A 16,914-nucleotide genomic window follows, 5' to 3' on the forward strand; every position below is an offset into this window, starting at 1 on the left:
CTAACTACCTTAAACCAGTATGTTAGTTAAGGTAAAATGTGATATGATTGTAACCATACTTGATAGACTAGTATAACATGACGCACCAAGGCATCGAAATGGTATGACATTAGTTACCCGTAGACCTGCAGGTCCCATTGTAGCTAGCAGCAAGGTGTAGGATAGTCAATCCCGTATACATCTATACACCAACTCACGCTCTCCCTCCAGGAGACTCTGGTTGCAAAACATGTCACAACAATTGATTGCCATGTCATGAAGTAGCGGTTCACATTAATGTTATAGTGTTTGTATAGTATGTTCTAGCATATTGTATGTTCTCTCTGTTTCTCATCATACTATGTTCTCTTGTATAGTGTAGTGTATTGTATGTTATTTTAGTTTCTCATAATAGTATGTTATTTATGTTTCTCATTAATAGTATATTTGTATTGACTCATGGATGAACTGACTGTTGTATGTTTCATTGCACTAGAAATAGTGAGTAGTGACTTCCTAAACTATACCTATTATAGTTTACTAGTAAGGTTGTTTGTATGAATGAACATGTTTGTACACCTTTGCTACCCAAAGGTATTGAACTGAATGACTAAGTTTAATATCTATACAACTACACATAATATATAACTAAAGATTCAAACGACCTTTGGACAAACAACTAATACCCTAGGTCCACAACCAAACAAGGAACAGGAAAATAAGGCGATTTATCAGTCCTAAGTCCTTTCAATCCTACTTATATAACTATATTTATATAGACATGATTTGACAAAGTATAAGTTTAAAAGAGTTTAATAGAAAGAGTTTTAACACATAAAGGAGTTTATAAAACGATTTGAAGCAATTTGTTTGAAAGCACATTTTGAAGTATAAGAAATCTGTCTGTTTGATAGTTATTAATCACATGTGATTGATATAATAACTATAATGTTTCTACTTGTATCCCCTCCCCCCATAAAAGCATTTAAAATATAAGTTAAGGGGTGTGAACTCACCTGCAGTGAGTAATACGAATGAAAGATCGGTTTGTAGGATGATAAGTGTCAAGTGAAGACTTGAGCACAACGGATCCTAATAAGCATATAATGACACATATATGTATATAATTAGTGTTTAAACAACTAATTATGCAAGGAAAGGCACCCTAGGACATAGAAAACACTTAAATTCAAGTGCTAGAAGTACCAAGGGTTGCATATAATGGGTGTATGGCCACACCTTGGAGTGTACGGCGAGAATGGTGTGTTTCATGTGTGTGAACGGCTAGAGTGTACGGCCTAAGTGGGTGTGCGGCCGCACACTCATGGTGAAACATGCCATTGAGTGATTTAAAGTCTTATTAAGCATATATGAAGTGTTTTTTGACCAATGCTTAGCCTTAATGGAAGTTTGTTACCATTTTGGACCTTAAAAAGGGTGTGTACGGCCACATAAGGAGTGTACGGCCGTACACCCTTGATGATCATGTAAAAATGGTCAAAAGTGTATTCCAAGTCTCTATCTTGCATCCCCTAAGTGTTCTTGATCATGTGCTAGCATAGAACATGAGTTTGAGGCCAAATAACACTAAACAAAAGGGTGTACGACAACATGAGGTGCGTACGGCCGTACACTCCTTAATGATCATGGTTTGGACGATTTCTAAGGAGTATAACTAGTAGGTAACAAGCATAAGGAGTGGTACTTACAATATAGAAGCCTTTAGGGGTGTTTGAGGTCCAAAGACTTGGTAGGTGTTCTTGGAGAACACTTGAAGATCTAAACGAAAGGAGTAATTTCAGGGATGAAATCATAGATCCTTACTAGATAGTGTAATGAATCAATAAATCAAAGGAAGAAACACTTACAACTTGAAGATCTAGAAGAAAAATCGGATGATACTTGAGAGAGAAGTTGATTTCTTGGCTTAGGAGTGTGAAAAGAGGTAAATGGAGGCTAAGACTCTCATTTATACATGAGAGTGTATGGATAGGATGGGTTTACGGCCGTACACCCATGTGTACGGCCGCACACACCTCATAAAGGGGTTTTTGGCTCAATTGAAAGGTGTTGAACTCAAATACACTCATCCCTAGCCTCATACCTTGATTATACTAGGCTTTGAACACTCAAATTGACTCCAAACAGTGCTAGAAGATAGCAAAAAAAAAAAAAACAAGTCTGACCTTGATTGATTTGAATAAGTGTACAAGAAAGAAATTTCGGGTTGTCACAATTATCCTCCATTTTTGGTAAGCATCTTCATCCCACTATTGAATATTCTACACTCCTTCACTCAAATCATGAATCTCTTACAGAAATATCATCATATTTGTGCCTAGGATCTTCAAATCTTCAAGCACCTCCTAAGTGTTCTTGACTTGGAAGCCTCTCTTCTCCCACATCCATCTCAGAAAATCACTCAAGGTGAGTTCATAACCCTACATTTTCGTTTTTTATTCAAATTTTAGGGGGGGGGGATACAAGTTAAATCATCTTTACACAACTGAAACTCATAATCCAGCTTTTCACAGAAAAAGTTGAGTCCTATTCACAGACTGTTATGACCATCTTAAACTAAATATCTTTCAAAACTGTTTAATATGCAATTATTTCAGGTTTATACCTTTCTAATGACTACTTGCACATCTCCATAAGATTTTTCTACAATTTATGGTGATTTTTACAAAACCGCCTATCATTTCAAAAACGAATTCGGACCAGTCTGTGAATATGAACATTTTCACACAAGTTATAGACTTCTAAAAATCATAATAAAAGTTATAAATAAACTAGACACATTTTCTAAACTCCCAGAGTTTACGGATTCAGTTTTCGACTTCATATGATTTTTTCTAAAACAGTGCAGAAAGGTTAAAAAAACTAGTTAACATCTTACAACTTTTATAACACTTTGTAACATGTTGAGCAAAGTGTTTATCTTTAATGACTTCATAGTTTACATGTGTTTTCTATTGTGTTTTTTCTATTGTGTAAGAGTCCTTTATCCTTACAAACACACAAGATGAAACATAAGTAGTATAGTTATACTTTGCTAAACATACTACTTACACAAAGGTTTTACTCTCAATACAAACGGGTTTTCATTTACCACATGATAAATTATAATAGGTGTAGTTTATGGATTTCACATTTCAAACATACTACACAAAAGGGGATTTCAATTCCACCATAGAAAAGGTTTTACACGCATACTACACGTAAACTCGTTATCGTAAATTGTGAGACACGTCTTCATTGTACTCTTAGAGTACGGATTAAAATTCCTGAAATAGTTATAACCAGAGTCTCTTGTAGGGAGAGCGTGATAATTGTGTATAGATCTATATTGTGATTGACAACCCACACCCATCCTGCTTACGCCAGCCCGATCGGGGGTGACAAATGTCATTTCAGTTCCGACGCCTGAAGAACGTCGCAGAAGGTCTTCTCTGTCTTAGTATGTAGGGAGATAACGACACATATAGTTTACCGGAAATTTCTACTTTAAAAAGGGGTTTTGTTTATCTTAAAACTTCATACAACATTACAAGTACGAAACACACACATACACTCGGTCTTAGGATTTAAGACTACATAACATCTTATAAGGAAAATATTAGATTTTCTTAGGTATTCATTTCAATTACCAACATGTTACAAGTATGAAACACACACATACACTCGGTCTTGGGATTTAAGACTACATAACATTTTATAAGGAGAATATTGGATTTTTCTTAAGTGTACATTACATTTACAAACAAAGGTTTCCAAACCCAGGATACAAAACTTGGTTTTATTTCAAATAATAAAACTACTATACATGCTGGTGCTAACCAGAATTTTCAAATTCTACATCCAAAAGGTTATGAACTCACCAACTTAATTGTTGACACTTTTTCGAAATTACTTGTATTCTCAGAAAATTAGTGAAACAGGAAATAAACAACTTTTGAGGATGAGACGTTAAATCATCAAACATTTCATTTTGTCATCATAGTGTAATTGATTTTGAAACATGTAAACTTATACTATGGTGTAACTTTTTCAATTATATTTATGATAGTTGTATTTACTTTGAGCACTATTATACTCGTTATTGTGATATTATACATGAAGTCCGCCACCCCCAGACGTTTCCGTCATCCTTGGTTTGGGGGTGTGACATGATTCGTACACAACAATTTATGCGTTATAATGTTTTATGAATTACAATATAATTCCATAAAACATAAATTGTTGTGTATGGAGAAAAACTGATTTATATAAATTATTATGTATATATTATAGTTGATTTCTACATAAATTATTCGATATATATTATAATTAGGTGTGAGACCCATGTATTCCATGAGTTTATTTAAAAAAAAATTAAATACAAAATTCTAGACATTTGAAGAGTATGAATTTATAAGAAAAGTGAGAAAATACTGAATTATAAAAATTAAAGTGTTTTTTTTTTCTCTTTTAAGTTTAAATAAATAATTTAGATAAATAAATAAAGATAATTAATGAATTTTTAATTTGGTAATTTTGAAATTAGAAGGAAAGTTCATTAATGAAATTAATATGTATTTATTATTGAATATTAATATTATCTACAATTTAATAAAATGAAAAAAACCATGAAATGACATTTGGAATAAAAATTAATTTAAAATGACTACAAAATTACATATGACAGAATAAATAAGAAGATACAACAGTAGAAAGCAATTCTTCTAGATTGCTCGAACTCTCACTTGACCCGGATTATACCTTGGTTGCAGCAAGAGTGAAAAGATGAAGCAGAAGCGTAAGAGAGGAAGAGAGTGATTTCGTTTCATCCGGTGTCTCGAATCAGTCATATATGCATTGTATATATATTACCCAATGCAATTAAAATGAAATCGTAATAGTCATAATTAAATAAGAAAATTAATCAAGAAATCAAAATGCAAAAAAAATCTTTATTTACTAAAGATGATTGATTTCTATGGGTATAAAAAATAAGCAATTTCTAGGTCTAGGTACAATTGGTGTTGGGATAGAACCCCTGTCGGATAGAACCCCTGTCTGATCATCACTTATATAAGATCTAACTCATTCGTTTTTAACTCTATACTTTAAGGAATCCAATATTGACTCTCTAAAGAAATATCTACCCTCCTCATCCTCTGTATAAAGGTTTCTCAAGTATCAAGAAATATGTTAGTTTCACATTTTGGGTTCGGTTCAATTTTAAACCCGAGCCGAGGTTTAAAACAAACCGGAGAAAAACAAGAAACCTAGAAACAAACACATTTGGTGCAAATTATTACCAACATATTTCACACATAAATTCAATGCGGGACAATTAATACATTGCAACATCTTGTCCAAGAAAAACACACACACACAAATTGACATATAGCTAATGCATCCATCGATCATTCTGTTTGCGAAAAACGCTTGGTCCATATGTGGAATAAACAAGTTCCACGAGTAGAGGAAATTGCAACAACGCAAACAAACATGCTGGAATACTCGTTGCTATAACGACTGGAGCTGCAATCCATGTTACTTTATCGCGAACCACAAGCGTTATGGTCGCACTAAATGCTATCATAGCGGCTACTAACGATAAGAATAAAGAGACGAGTCCAATCGTCATTCTCTTTGGTAGCGCATAGAGAAAGTCACCTTCTGCATATCGTGAAGTAAGTATCCCTAAGAACATCAACACTGAAGTAGTTGAAGAGAATAAGGCAATGGCATCTGATACGATAAAAAGCATAAAAACTCCATCATCTAAGAACAAAGGTTTCCCATTATCTTGGTTTCCACCAGGGACAGTGAATGCAGCTGCAAATGCCATTGTCACTGTGAGTGCTGCTACTACGGTGCATGAAGACGCTGTATCTTTCATCCATTCCTGCCCTTCTTTAAGTAAGTCTTTATGTTTATCAGTGAAAACCATTCTTGGGGTTTGTTTTTCTGTATTCAAGGCTTCTTTATATGAGGGCTCTATAAACTTTTCCACTTCCTGCACAAATATGAAGTATCGTTATCTTTTATGAACAAAAGTGAATTTACTACATTCCAAAAGGCTGAATATTTTCATTATTTTTAATTAGTACTTCACTATTTTTATAGGAAGTGTAAACAGACGCGCTGCTGTAAAACCTTAGTCTTGTTCACCAAGGTAACAGTAGAAAAAAAACACACACATAGGAATAAAAGAAGAAAAAGCAACCAAACACTACATTAAGAAGCTTGGGTGCTAAAGACTTTTTATTATAAGCAAACAAAAGGGTTGGAATACTTACAAAAAAAAAACTCCTTATACTAATTCAATTAGAAATCTAAATGGGCTCAAAAACATGCGGCCACTAAATAGATAAAAACTACGGAAAGCAAACTTTTTTACTTTGTCCTTGAAACTAAAATCTCCTTGTTTGGATATCGTTATCTGATTTTGAAAAAGAGAACATTAAACAAAAAATACATATATTGCCACCATTTTATTGATTTATTAATCAATAGATTATTTTATTGGTTGATTTGCATGCTTAACTATTTTTTATTTTTTTATGATTGTTTAAACGTACGCTGACTAGCTAGATTGACAAGAAATATAGTTAATAAAATACAAAAAAAATAAGTTATGCTTGTTTGTATCTTTCTCCCTTTAATAAGTGGTTAAAAGAACTGTGGTCATGTGATCACTAGAAAAAAAATAGTTAAGTGCTAATCCATAAATGACGATCGATTCACATGTTTTTCGAATTATCCCCATTACAATATGTAGATGAGATTTCTTTGGTATAAAGAGATGGAGATCAAATGACTGAAACGAACTACAAGATTATTTCACGAGTTAAATTATGACTTTAATTACTATGATCACCTTAAACCATTGAAGCTCACGCTGCATTTGCAGAGCTGCACCAGTAACAACATTAAGTCGATGAGGTGGGGCTAACTTTGCTGCCATGTGTAATGCATTTTCGTTTTCCTTATCAAGCTGAGTTGCTACAAATACTTTGTGATCAGACATTTGGTATATAAGATTGTATACTCGTTCTTGGCGTTCCTTGATTGCTGCATGAAACATGTAAAGCCCTTCGACACTATACCAGATTATGCCAGGGTAAGTTAATATACATTCCTCAATAAGTTCATAAGCCCCGTATTTGACTGCTGTAGTTATCCCAGATCCTAAAATCTTCCAAACTTTGTCATGATCCTCCGTTCCTATAAGAATTTCGCATATACGCTTTACAAGAATGTTGCTCTGAGCATGCATTGCCTTGCTATCATGGATGTTCTTGATTGCTGGAGCTGGAGTTATACACAACATATGATCCAAAACTTAGAGATGATACTTTATTATAAGCAACATGAGTTAATTATCAATATGTAGCGTACCCACGAAATGAAGGCCCCTCCAAAATCCAGCAACAAGCTGTTCAAGGAAAAAGTAGAAAAATGATTTTATATTATGTCTTTACGTAGAACCTTCTTCTTTGTGTGCATATAGGAGAACGCTCTTTCCATATTATAAATAGATATTGGCATTTCGATCTATATGATAATTTTTGAAGCATCGAGTAGAAATCATTATTTGTAAAAGATTTAACATAAATGTAAACCATATTTAATGAGGTCTATCCAAGGGCATGGTACGTATCAAATTACATAGATTTCAATGGATTAACACTTCGTTATTTTATATTTTATACTAGGTGTAATACTCATATATTATACAGGTTGATTTAAAAAAAATAAAATATTTAAATTTAAATAATTATTATTTTTTAAAATAAAATGTTTAAATAAGAAACAAATAAACATATCAATTACAATTTACGATTATATTTATTATATTTAATACTTTACACGAGATGTCACGAGTCTAGAATATAAACCCAAGTGGGTTACTCACTAGGATCATTCAAGAAAAAAATCAGGCTCTAACTAAAAATATAACCGATTGAGTATGTATATGAACTAATGGTAATGGTGAGAGCAGCAAGTCCAAAGCGGTCGACCATAAATTTTTATGGACTAAATTCTACTGGAATTTAGAATCAAGCTTGTCGGTTATTTATTATTCACAAGTCTAGTAGTGATGAATAAAAAAAATGTGTGAGTAAAGGTTTCCATTTAAAGGAAAAATGATATGAAAATCAATTTAAAAGTAAAATAAAAAATAAAAAGAAACTAACAAAATGGATATAGATTCACGAACAATTAATGAGGATAAGGTTTAAAATAATAAAATATAATCTTTTATAGAAACATTTATCTTTTTAATTAAATGTTGAATTTGAAGTTATAAGTAATTTTAAAATTTTGGTATATCTCTTAGTTAATAATTTATTTAAAATTATTTATTTAAAAAATTGATTAATAAATATGAACTTTTACTATCAAAATTTAATTAATTTAGTAATCGTCGCTTCACGGATTATAAACTAGTAATTATATTAAAAGAGAAATCCCATTCTCCTAAATATACTTGGGAATTATAGTGCCCGTAATTTCTAAATAATTTGAATCTAACCTACCAAACTATGTCTCCTTTTTGTAAATCATTGTCCCATTGCTTCACATGTGTATATCGTACTTGGGAAATAAAGTGTCAAAAGCTCGTTCTTCCTAAATAATTTGAATCTAACCTACCAAACTATGTCTCCTTCTTGTAGATCGTTATCCCATTGCTTCACATGTGTAGATGTTTGCTGTATTGTTTTAACAATTGACTCTAAATTATAGAAATGCTTTTTATGGTTTAGTCGAATTTTCAATTTTGGTCATTAAGTTTAAAATTCGATAGGTTAAATCCTTATAGTTTGTGAAAATTGCACGGTAGGTCATATATATATATATATATATATATATATATATATATATATATATATATATATATATATATATATATATATATATATATATATATATATATATATATATATATATATACTATTGTTTTTTTATCTTTATCCAAATAGAATTTAAAATAGATTATTTATAAAATTATTTTTATTTTTTAAATCAATTATCTAAATTATATAAAACCATATTATTATTATTATTATTATTATTATTATTATTATTATTTAGTTTTTTGTTATGTTTATTATCTTTGTTTTTGTGGTTTAAAAATCTTTTAATATTTTTCATATTTTATTTAAATATATTTTTTAATGTTGTTTTTTTTATCGGTGTTTTTTTCGTTTAAATTATATAATGATTTTTTTGACATTTTTTTGGAATAAAAAAATTAAAACAATAACCAAACATAAACAAAAGTTAACGTTCGTTTAGTTTAGTGAAACGAACGAACATGAACAATTGTCTCGTTCATTCATTTATGTTCGTGAACATTCCTTTATGATATTCGTTTACGTTCATTTATGTTCATTCGTTTAATTTATTTATATTCATTTATGTTTCAAAAAAAATTATTATATTACCATATTATATACTTGTTTATGTTCATATATGTTCAATTGTTTTTGTTTATCTTTGTTTGATTATGTTCGTTCTTGTTCGTTTAATTGTTAAACGAACATAAACAAAATCATTCGTTTATATGTCAGTGTTTATTCATTTATAGCCTAAAATAATTATATTTTTTCGTCTAACTATTTTTGAAAAAAAAAATTAAAGTTAACATATATATATATATCGTTAAAAGAAAGAGAAAAAAACAAATATTAGATAATTTTATCGGAAGATTGACAGTTATTCGTGATATTGTTTTAATTTGTTTATTTGAAAAAAATGTCAAAAAAATCATTATATAATTTAAAAGAACAAATCGTCAAAAAATTACTAAAAAATATATTTAAGTAAAGCGTCAAAATTATTAAAATATTTTTAAACCACAAAATGAATAAATAAAGCAAAAAATAAATACATAAATAATAATAATAATAATAATAATAATAATAATAATAAATCTATATTAATTCTATTAAAATAAAGATAAAAAACAATATATATATATATATATATATATATATATATATATATATATATATATATAAAATAAATTGTTAAAAGAAAAAGAAAAAAGAAAGATAGGGCAATTGGTCATTTTATATGAACCAAGGACTTGAGTGCAATTTTCACAAACCTTTAACCATAAAGACGTAACATATCAAATTTTAAAATTAAGAACCAAAAAGAGAATTCGATCAAAGAGTAGGAACCATTTATGTAATTTACTCTTCTTTTTTCACTAACCCCAAATCTCTTTTTCTCCTACTTTTCTTTCATTTTCTTTGTAAGATAGGTCCTTCAACAACTTAAGGTAGTTTCTAAATATTTTGGTATATGTTTTGGTGGGTGAGGTGACCCAACTTAGGCATACATAAACTCACCTTTAACTCACCTTTGCAATAGAAGAGTTTCTTCCATTGAACAAGTAGGATTGCCATATCATTCAAATCTCCATTATGGATAAGGAGCAACTTTATGTGTTAGAGATAAAAAAATAAAATAAACTAAACGTGCAACTTAAGCTGGAATTTTAAATTGGTACCTTATTGAAAATACTTAAGAAGATGTTGACTTTACGAGCATCTTGACTCTTCTTTATAGGGATCACTAACAAAATTCTAAAGTTTAAAACTCGTATCCAAATATTAGTAGTATCATATAAATCTGGAATAACATGAGAAATTTACATGAATAGATGAGACGACCCCAAAATCCAAGCCTGCTTCCACTAAGAAAATTTTCGGGTTTCATAGCTAGTGCTTGCAAAGCCGTTTCGCTGTTCCTATCAGATTCAAGCACGATGTTTGGGTGCATATCAATTATTTTCAACGCCACATCTGCATCACGAGATTCAAACCAAGATTTAAATACATATTAATTTATACTACATAAATAACTGCTAAATATCCTAAGTTTTAAGCTGCAAATATCGGACATACCATAGAATCCAGCCATAATTGTAAGAGTAATGAGATCGCCACCAGCAACTCCGGTGTACGGACCAGTCCCTTCCTCACTACCAGGTGGTGGCAAATCCGGAGTCACGGTCAACAAATATTGAAGCGTTTTCTTGTTTCCATGCCATGCGGCCAGTTTCAATGGCGTATTACCGTAGGGATTTGGAACACGGGTCATAGAAGGTTTCTGCTCCACCAAAAGCATTGTAGCCATCAGATTTCCAACCTTAGCAGCATAATGCAACGGGTTGCTTCCACCCCAAGTCGCAGTAAACAACTTATCAGCTGCACCAACTTCAATGATACGTTCCACCAACTTCTTCACGAAACGTTGCGAGCGATTCGTTCCCACGGCTATGATTAGCGGAGTCTCTGACCAGTAGCCAATCTGTTTGGTCATCAAGTCTGGATCTTGTTTGAAGATTTGACTTACAGATTCCCAATCATCAAGCAAGGCTGCTTTGTAAATCGGAAGATCCCTGATAACGTAATTGTATGTCATTTTGGTTAATTTGAATACGCTCAGATGAATTTCAAATCTTTGATATGTTTTGATTTACGATTCATATATCATATATAATGTATTTGTTGAGTCAATTCATGCAGCTGTATTTAAGACCCCTGCTATATTATAATCCCACTTGTATAATTTTAATTCGTTGACCTATATATATATATATATATATATATATATATATATATATATATATATATATATATATATATATATATATATATATATATATATATATATATATATATATATATTACCCTCGTCATCATCTATTCGTCATCAAATGTTAAAATCTCTTGGGCATTAAATAATATGGCAAGCAGTGGCTGTTTGCCTGTTAGTTTAGATTATTATTAGATATTGACTACGTACAGTTCCTTAACATAAAGTCTAAAGGTTATTGAAACCCTTAAAATTAGAAAGTGATAGTACAGAATTTAAAATTGTAGATGATAATTAAAAGAATTGCTATGATAGGTAAAAAATTTAAAATATAAATGGTTTTCTTTTGCCAGTTTTCTTGAGCAAACGGCGAAAATGACATATGTGCTAATTAAGTGTTCTTGTGTAGTAGACTTTGGCCACTTGCATTCTTTAAGGATGTCACAAATATTTTAAGATATGTTGGCGTTCATGAACTTTTTACAAAGGTATGCATGCATATGATAATTTTGATAATGTTGATTGAGTGTTTTTCTTTTTGGATTTGGAATAGATCTAAAAAAACTAAGATTAACTGGGTTTTTTGGATTAGAACACAACTCTAATTAACTTGCATTTTTCTATAATATGGTTTATTCTACTTCCTTCATAATTTTTAATATATTTCCGTCATTCCAAAAAAGAAAAACATGGTGAAACAATGCACACATATGGAATAATGAACTTCATGCATTGTCGTGCCAATATGTGCGGCAGCTTGAGCGATCGTCGAGACCCTTAAAATTTCTAGGGCCTCATTTTATTTACATTATTATGTTATTATGTTACTATAGGAAAAAAAATGTTGATAAATCTTTAAATATAACAATCATGACCATTCATTATTTTTTCTTGATTAATGTCAACCCTTGGATCGTTTCTGCATTATTCTGATGATGTCATCTTAAAGAAAAACAAATCACTATTGATCGAACGCATTCCAACTTCGATCGATTACAAATCGTCGGTCTTTAATAAACACTTTCCATGTTGAAATCGATAAATCAGCCACCTAATTAGCGATTTTTTATAAGTCGATGAGGATGATTGCAACATATTTGATTGAAATCCTTTCTAAATCACTTCCTCAAGCTCAACTATTACACGATTACATCGTCTCTAGATTAGGGTTCTATATTGTTAATCATCTTTTCATTATGATTAATCTTAACCAATAGAGCTATCGTTGATTCTAATAGTCTTCTCTCTCAAAAATGGATTGATCAAGCTACCCAATGCAGATTGACATCAGGTGTGTTTTTGTAAAAAGAATTGTGACGATGTGTTTGGTTTTTCGTTTGTAAGTTCAACTTTTATGACCATATTCTTGATTTCTTTTTGCGATTTTTGAACGATTTTTACACAATTGTGGATGATTGCATTGAAAAGTGGTGCTTTACGTCACGACATCTTATTTTAGGGTTTTGGTCCCCTGATCATGGTGGAGAGTGGGTGTATTTCAGATTATGTAGAGAAGCTCATAAGCACAATTTTCTTGTACGAATTTAAGATACTGACTATTTGTTATTGCAATTTAAGTTATCAATTGAGTGAATCTGTTGCTTTAAAACGACAAAGAACTTCTATGAAGCATAGAAATGGTTGTTTCTTGAAGTAAAAATGAATTTATTGTAACCTGCCAAAGGGAACTGTTTACTGAAATTGTGGTTAATTGATTATTGGCATGGTTTGTTTCTTTCCCCCATGGCCTTTCATGGAATTGGACCTTGGCGGGGATTGGATGTGTATTCTCCCTATTTCCAATATGCTCCTTTCTTGCATTTCTCTTGACATTTTAGATGATAAACTGGAACTAAAAGTCATAATTTTTAAGAATGATAATGAATTAGTGATAATGATGATTATTGGTGATAACTTAATTTGATCTAGATGATTGCTAGCTCTTTCTTTCTTCATCCCCATGCTTCATTTCTTTCAACTTTCTTATATCTAATGTTTGTTTTCCTATAATAACCATAATGTAAGAATTGATTTAAGGTCTTGTTTTGATTGTTGTTGTTGTTCTTCTTCTTTTTCTATGTTAAGCTACAAGGACTTGGAGTGAACCTGAAATGCAAGGCACACTACCTGTGCCCAGAGATAGCCACAGCTGCACCACTGTAGGAGATAAGTTGTTTATATTTGGTGGCACACATGGGAACATTCCTCTTAAGGATTTGCACATTTTGGACACCTGTGAGCTGTCTATGCTTTCTTTTTCCTACATACACATTTCCATGAATCAAATCTCAAATATAATCTGATCATATGATATTAATATCATCAGCTACAAACACATGGATGACACCATATGTAAAAGGGGAAGGCCCAGAAGCACGAGAAGGCCACAGTGCTGCACTAATTGGCAAAAGACTTCATTTTTGGGGGATGTGGGAAGTCTTTTGACTCTCCTGTTGAAGAATAGTTTGATGATTTATACATCTTGAATACAGATCTAGTGTTTCCATTTCAATTGAATACTGTAATGTAAATTGTAAAATGACAATTTTATCCCTTCTTTAGAGACAATACTATAGAAGCAAGTGGCAACCACTGGAATTCCACCTGCCGAACGTCATAGCCATACTTGTATCTCATGGAAAAACAAAATCATTGTGATTGGTGGAGAAGATACACGAAACTATTAAATGTCTGATGTCCATATGCTTGATGCAAGTTTCAATTTTGACTTTTTCTACCAATTTTTTTAATGTCATTACCTAATTTCTACATTCTTGTTCATAGATACACTTACTTGGACAAAATTGGTGACCAATGGTGAGCTTTTGCCACCTAGAGATGGGCATACAACCATTGCATTAGGCAAGAATTTGTTTGTGTTTGTAGGTTTTACTGATGTTGAAGACCTGTATAATGACTTATACATGTTTGATCTTGGTATGTAAATTGTAATGTAACAGAAGTATCAAGTTTTGTTTTTTTTTTTCTTTTTTTTCATGATATGTTATTTCTTGATATTTCCAACATTTGTGCAGAAACTATTACATGGACTAAAGTTATGACAATAGGAGAAGGGCCTTCTGTAAGATTTTCAATGGTTGGAAGCACTTTACATCCACAACATGGAGGTGTTTTTATATTCATAGGTGGATGCAATAAGAAACTTAAAGCACTTGATGACATGTTCTACCTATTCACAGGTTTAATTTAATCAATCCTTGAAGTGAATTTCACAATGAATCAGTTACCTTACATTATTGCTAATACATTTATGCTAACTGATTTTGATTTTAGGGATTGTAACTGAAAACGAAAGAGATGAAAGAAAACTAGAGAAGTTATCTTTGAGAAAACAGTTATTGAAAAGTCAAGAACAACAAGTTTTGACTTTGACTCCAAAATGTGATACTGATACCCCAACGGCAATGCCAAGTCATATCCAATTTCCACCAAAGTACGATTTTTTTAAAATTTTATTTTTACTTTTTCTGATTATGTGTTGGCATTTTGACTTTTTTTGATTTGCAGATAGACAAAATGTGTATTTGAATGAGTATCATAATTCACAAGGGAAGAGAACATTTCAAGCAAAAGTAACAAAAAACATTACAAATTGTTATACAATTGAGACAATTATAGATGGGAAGCCTCTGCGTGGAGTTTTATTCTCAAACAACGTTAAGAAAAATGTTGTTGATGATTTAAGAAGGTTGTAAATCTATTTAATAAACCTATATTTGATGACTTAATAATCAAATTTGATTTTTTTAAAAAAAAATATTAGGAAAAGAGTTGTAGTTGAGAGTGTAAAAAAGGGATTTGAGCATGATACCACAAAAAGTACTGAACCTGAACATCATACACCAGGTACAACTTCTGCTTCTTCTGATATGAAGACACCAGCAGCTTCTAATGCTTCTCCACCTCATGAGGTTATTTTTGTAATTCTAATAATCATTTCTTTATTTTGTATGTTTAACATAATAAATTAATTACTCAAAGTGTATGTATTGAGATATGATCTTGTTTTGTGCAACTAATATGCAGGTTTCAGGAAAGGGATAAAATCGTCTTTAGAAGTTAACAAATTGAATCCATCAACAGCAGTTGAAGACATTGCCAATTCAATTTCAAATCCAAACCTTGGTCATTGTATTTTACAATTCTATAATTTTATAATTTTATAATTTGTGATGTTCTTACAAGCTTAAATTAATGATGGTTGAATTTATTGCAGATGGTGAATCTCAGCCCTTGACGGGTGAAGAACATGGTCAAATTCATTAGCTCCCAAACTTTTTACCAAATTGTATTCTCAATGCTTGACGGGTGAAGAACATGGTCAATTTCAAATCCGTTTTTTTCTTTTTCTTCTTAATGCTTAACGACTATAAAATTGGATTCCTTGTCGCTATTAATTTTGATTTATGTAGTAGATTTTTCAATGTGTTGAGCTATTTTCTGTTAAATTGTAAAATATATGTGCTTATTTTACACCAGTATATCATTTACATAAACACATATCAAAACTAGGCTATCATGTATGTAGGAGTACATAAACACATAAACCATTAAAGGACTTGAGTTATATCATGAATCGAGACAATGTTTTTGAGCAATTTCTGGCAAACGATTTGCCCCCTTTTTATATCTGAATCAAAGTTAAGCATCTCTTTCCTTTAGAATGGTCACATAGATATGATGCACCTTGATGGAATACTTGAGTCCAAAGTATTTTAAATGAGTGTATGAGCTTTGAAGATTCATTTATACCAAAAAATCATCATCAAAATGTGAAAAATTGATTACCAACTTATGGTTGATTTGTAGTTTAATTCAAAGTGATTTGAGAATTGTTAGGAAATTCGTTGAATTAAGAGTTCATTAAAGAATACCCAAGTTCCAAGACAAAAGAAAATGACCTTGAATATTCTTTGTGATTTCATTTTTAACTGTGAAGAAAGATGGTGAGACGTTAAGATCTAAATTTGTACACTTTGGTTATTTTAATTTACTTTTTGTATCCTATAATTGAAGTTATTAGACGTGTGCTTGCAATTCAAGTTCTTTCGGTTGATATAAATTAAGAAACAACTATCCCACACATATTTATTAGTTCAATTCACGCTAAAGTCTAGACATGCCATGTTGCCGATTATATGAGGGGTAAATTTCAGGAAATTTTAATTGCTAATAAACATAAACTACTTATTTTGATATGTATTAATTTTTAAAATTAGTTTTGGAATATTTTTTAAGATTATTTGACATTTTGATTTATGTTTTATACGATTTGTTAAAAACAATCTTATAACAATTTTGTGTTTT

The 16,914-nt window shown here is 30.9% G+C and overlaps 2 protein-coding genes across 2 annotated transcripts; one reads left to right on the top strand and one right to left on the bottom strand.

The window, feature by feature from the left end:
• Positions 1-5,287: 5,287 nt before the first annotated feature.
• LOC111895939 (ankyrin repeat-containing protein At5g02620) lies at positions 5,288-11,450 on the bottom strand. Its single transcript, XM_023891997.3, has 6 exons — positions 10,893-11,450; positions 10,641-10,790; positions 10,496-10,560; positions 7,372-7,408; positions 6,851-7,284; positions 5,288-5,986 (listed from the first exon to the last, which is right to left on the bottom strand). Exons 1-6 carry the CDS (start codon positions 11,410-11,412, stop codon positions 5,375-5,377), a joined length of 1,818 nt encoding a protein of 605 aa, XP_023747765.1. The 5' UTR covers positions 11,413-11,450; the 3' UTR covers positions 5,288-5,374.
• A 2,247-nt stretch (positions 11,451-13,697) lies between these two features.
• LOC111895947 (uncharacterized) lies at positions 13,698-15,873 on the top strand. The gene is made up of 9 exons (XM_023892003.1): positions 13,698-13,821; positions 13,913-13,990; positions 14,371-14,523; positions 14,622-14,786; positions 14,881-15,018; positions 15,115-15,295; positions 15,371-15,555; positions 15,634-15,738; positions 15,824-15,873. Exons 1-9 carry the CDS (start codon positions 13,698-13,700, stop codon positions 15,871-15,873), a joined length of 1,179 nt encoding a protein of 392 aa, XP_023747771.1.
• The last annotated feature ends 1,041 nt before the right edge of the window (positions 15,874-16,914 follow it).

Source organism: Lactuca sativa, chromosome 6 (genome assembly GCF_002870075.4).
Source record: "Lactuca sativa cultivar Salinas chromosome 6, Lsat_Salinas_v11, whole genome shotgun sequence".
Taxonomy (NCBI): Eukaryota; Viridiplantae; Streptophyta; class Magnoliopsida; order Asterales; family Asteraceae; genus Lactuca; species Lactuca sativa.

Coding starts and splice junctions, on each gene's coding strand:
- LOC111895947 (XM_023892003.1), top strand. CDS start 13,698: ATGCAAGGCACACTACCTGTGCCCAGAGATAGCCACAGCTGCACCACT. Junction 13,991..14,370: donor CCACAGTGCTGCACTAATTG/GCAAAAGACTTC, acceptor TCTTGTTCATAG/ATACACTTACTTGGACAAAA. Junction 15,556..15,633: donor AATAATCATTTCTTTATTTT/GTATGTTTAACA, acceptor ACTAATATGCAG/GTTTCAGGAAAGGGATAAAA.
- LOC111895939 (XM_023891997.3), bottom strand. CDS start 11,412: ATGACATACAATTACGTTATCAGGGATCTTCCGATTTACAAAGCAGCC. Junction 10,561..10,640: donor GGGTCGTCTCATCTATTCAT/GTAAATTTCTCA, acceptor GAATTTTGTTAG/TGATCCCTATAAAGAAGAGT. Junction 7,409..10,495: donor TCTTAAGTATTTTCAATAAG/GTACCAATTTAA, acceptor TTCCTTGAACAG/CTTGTTGCTGGATTTTGGAG.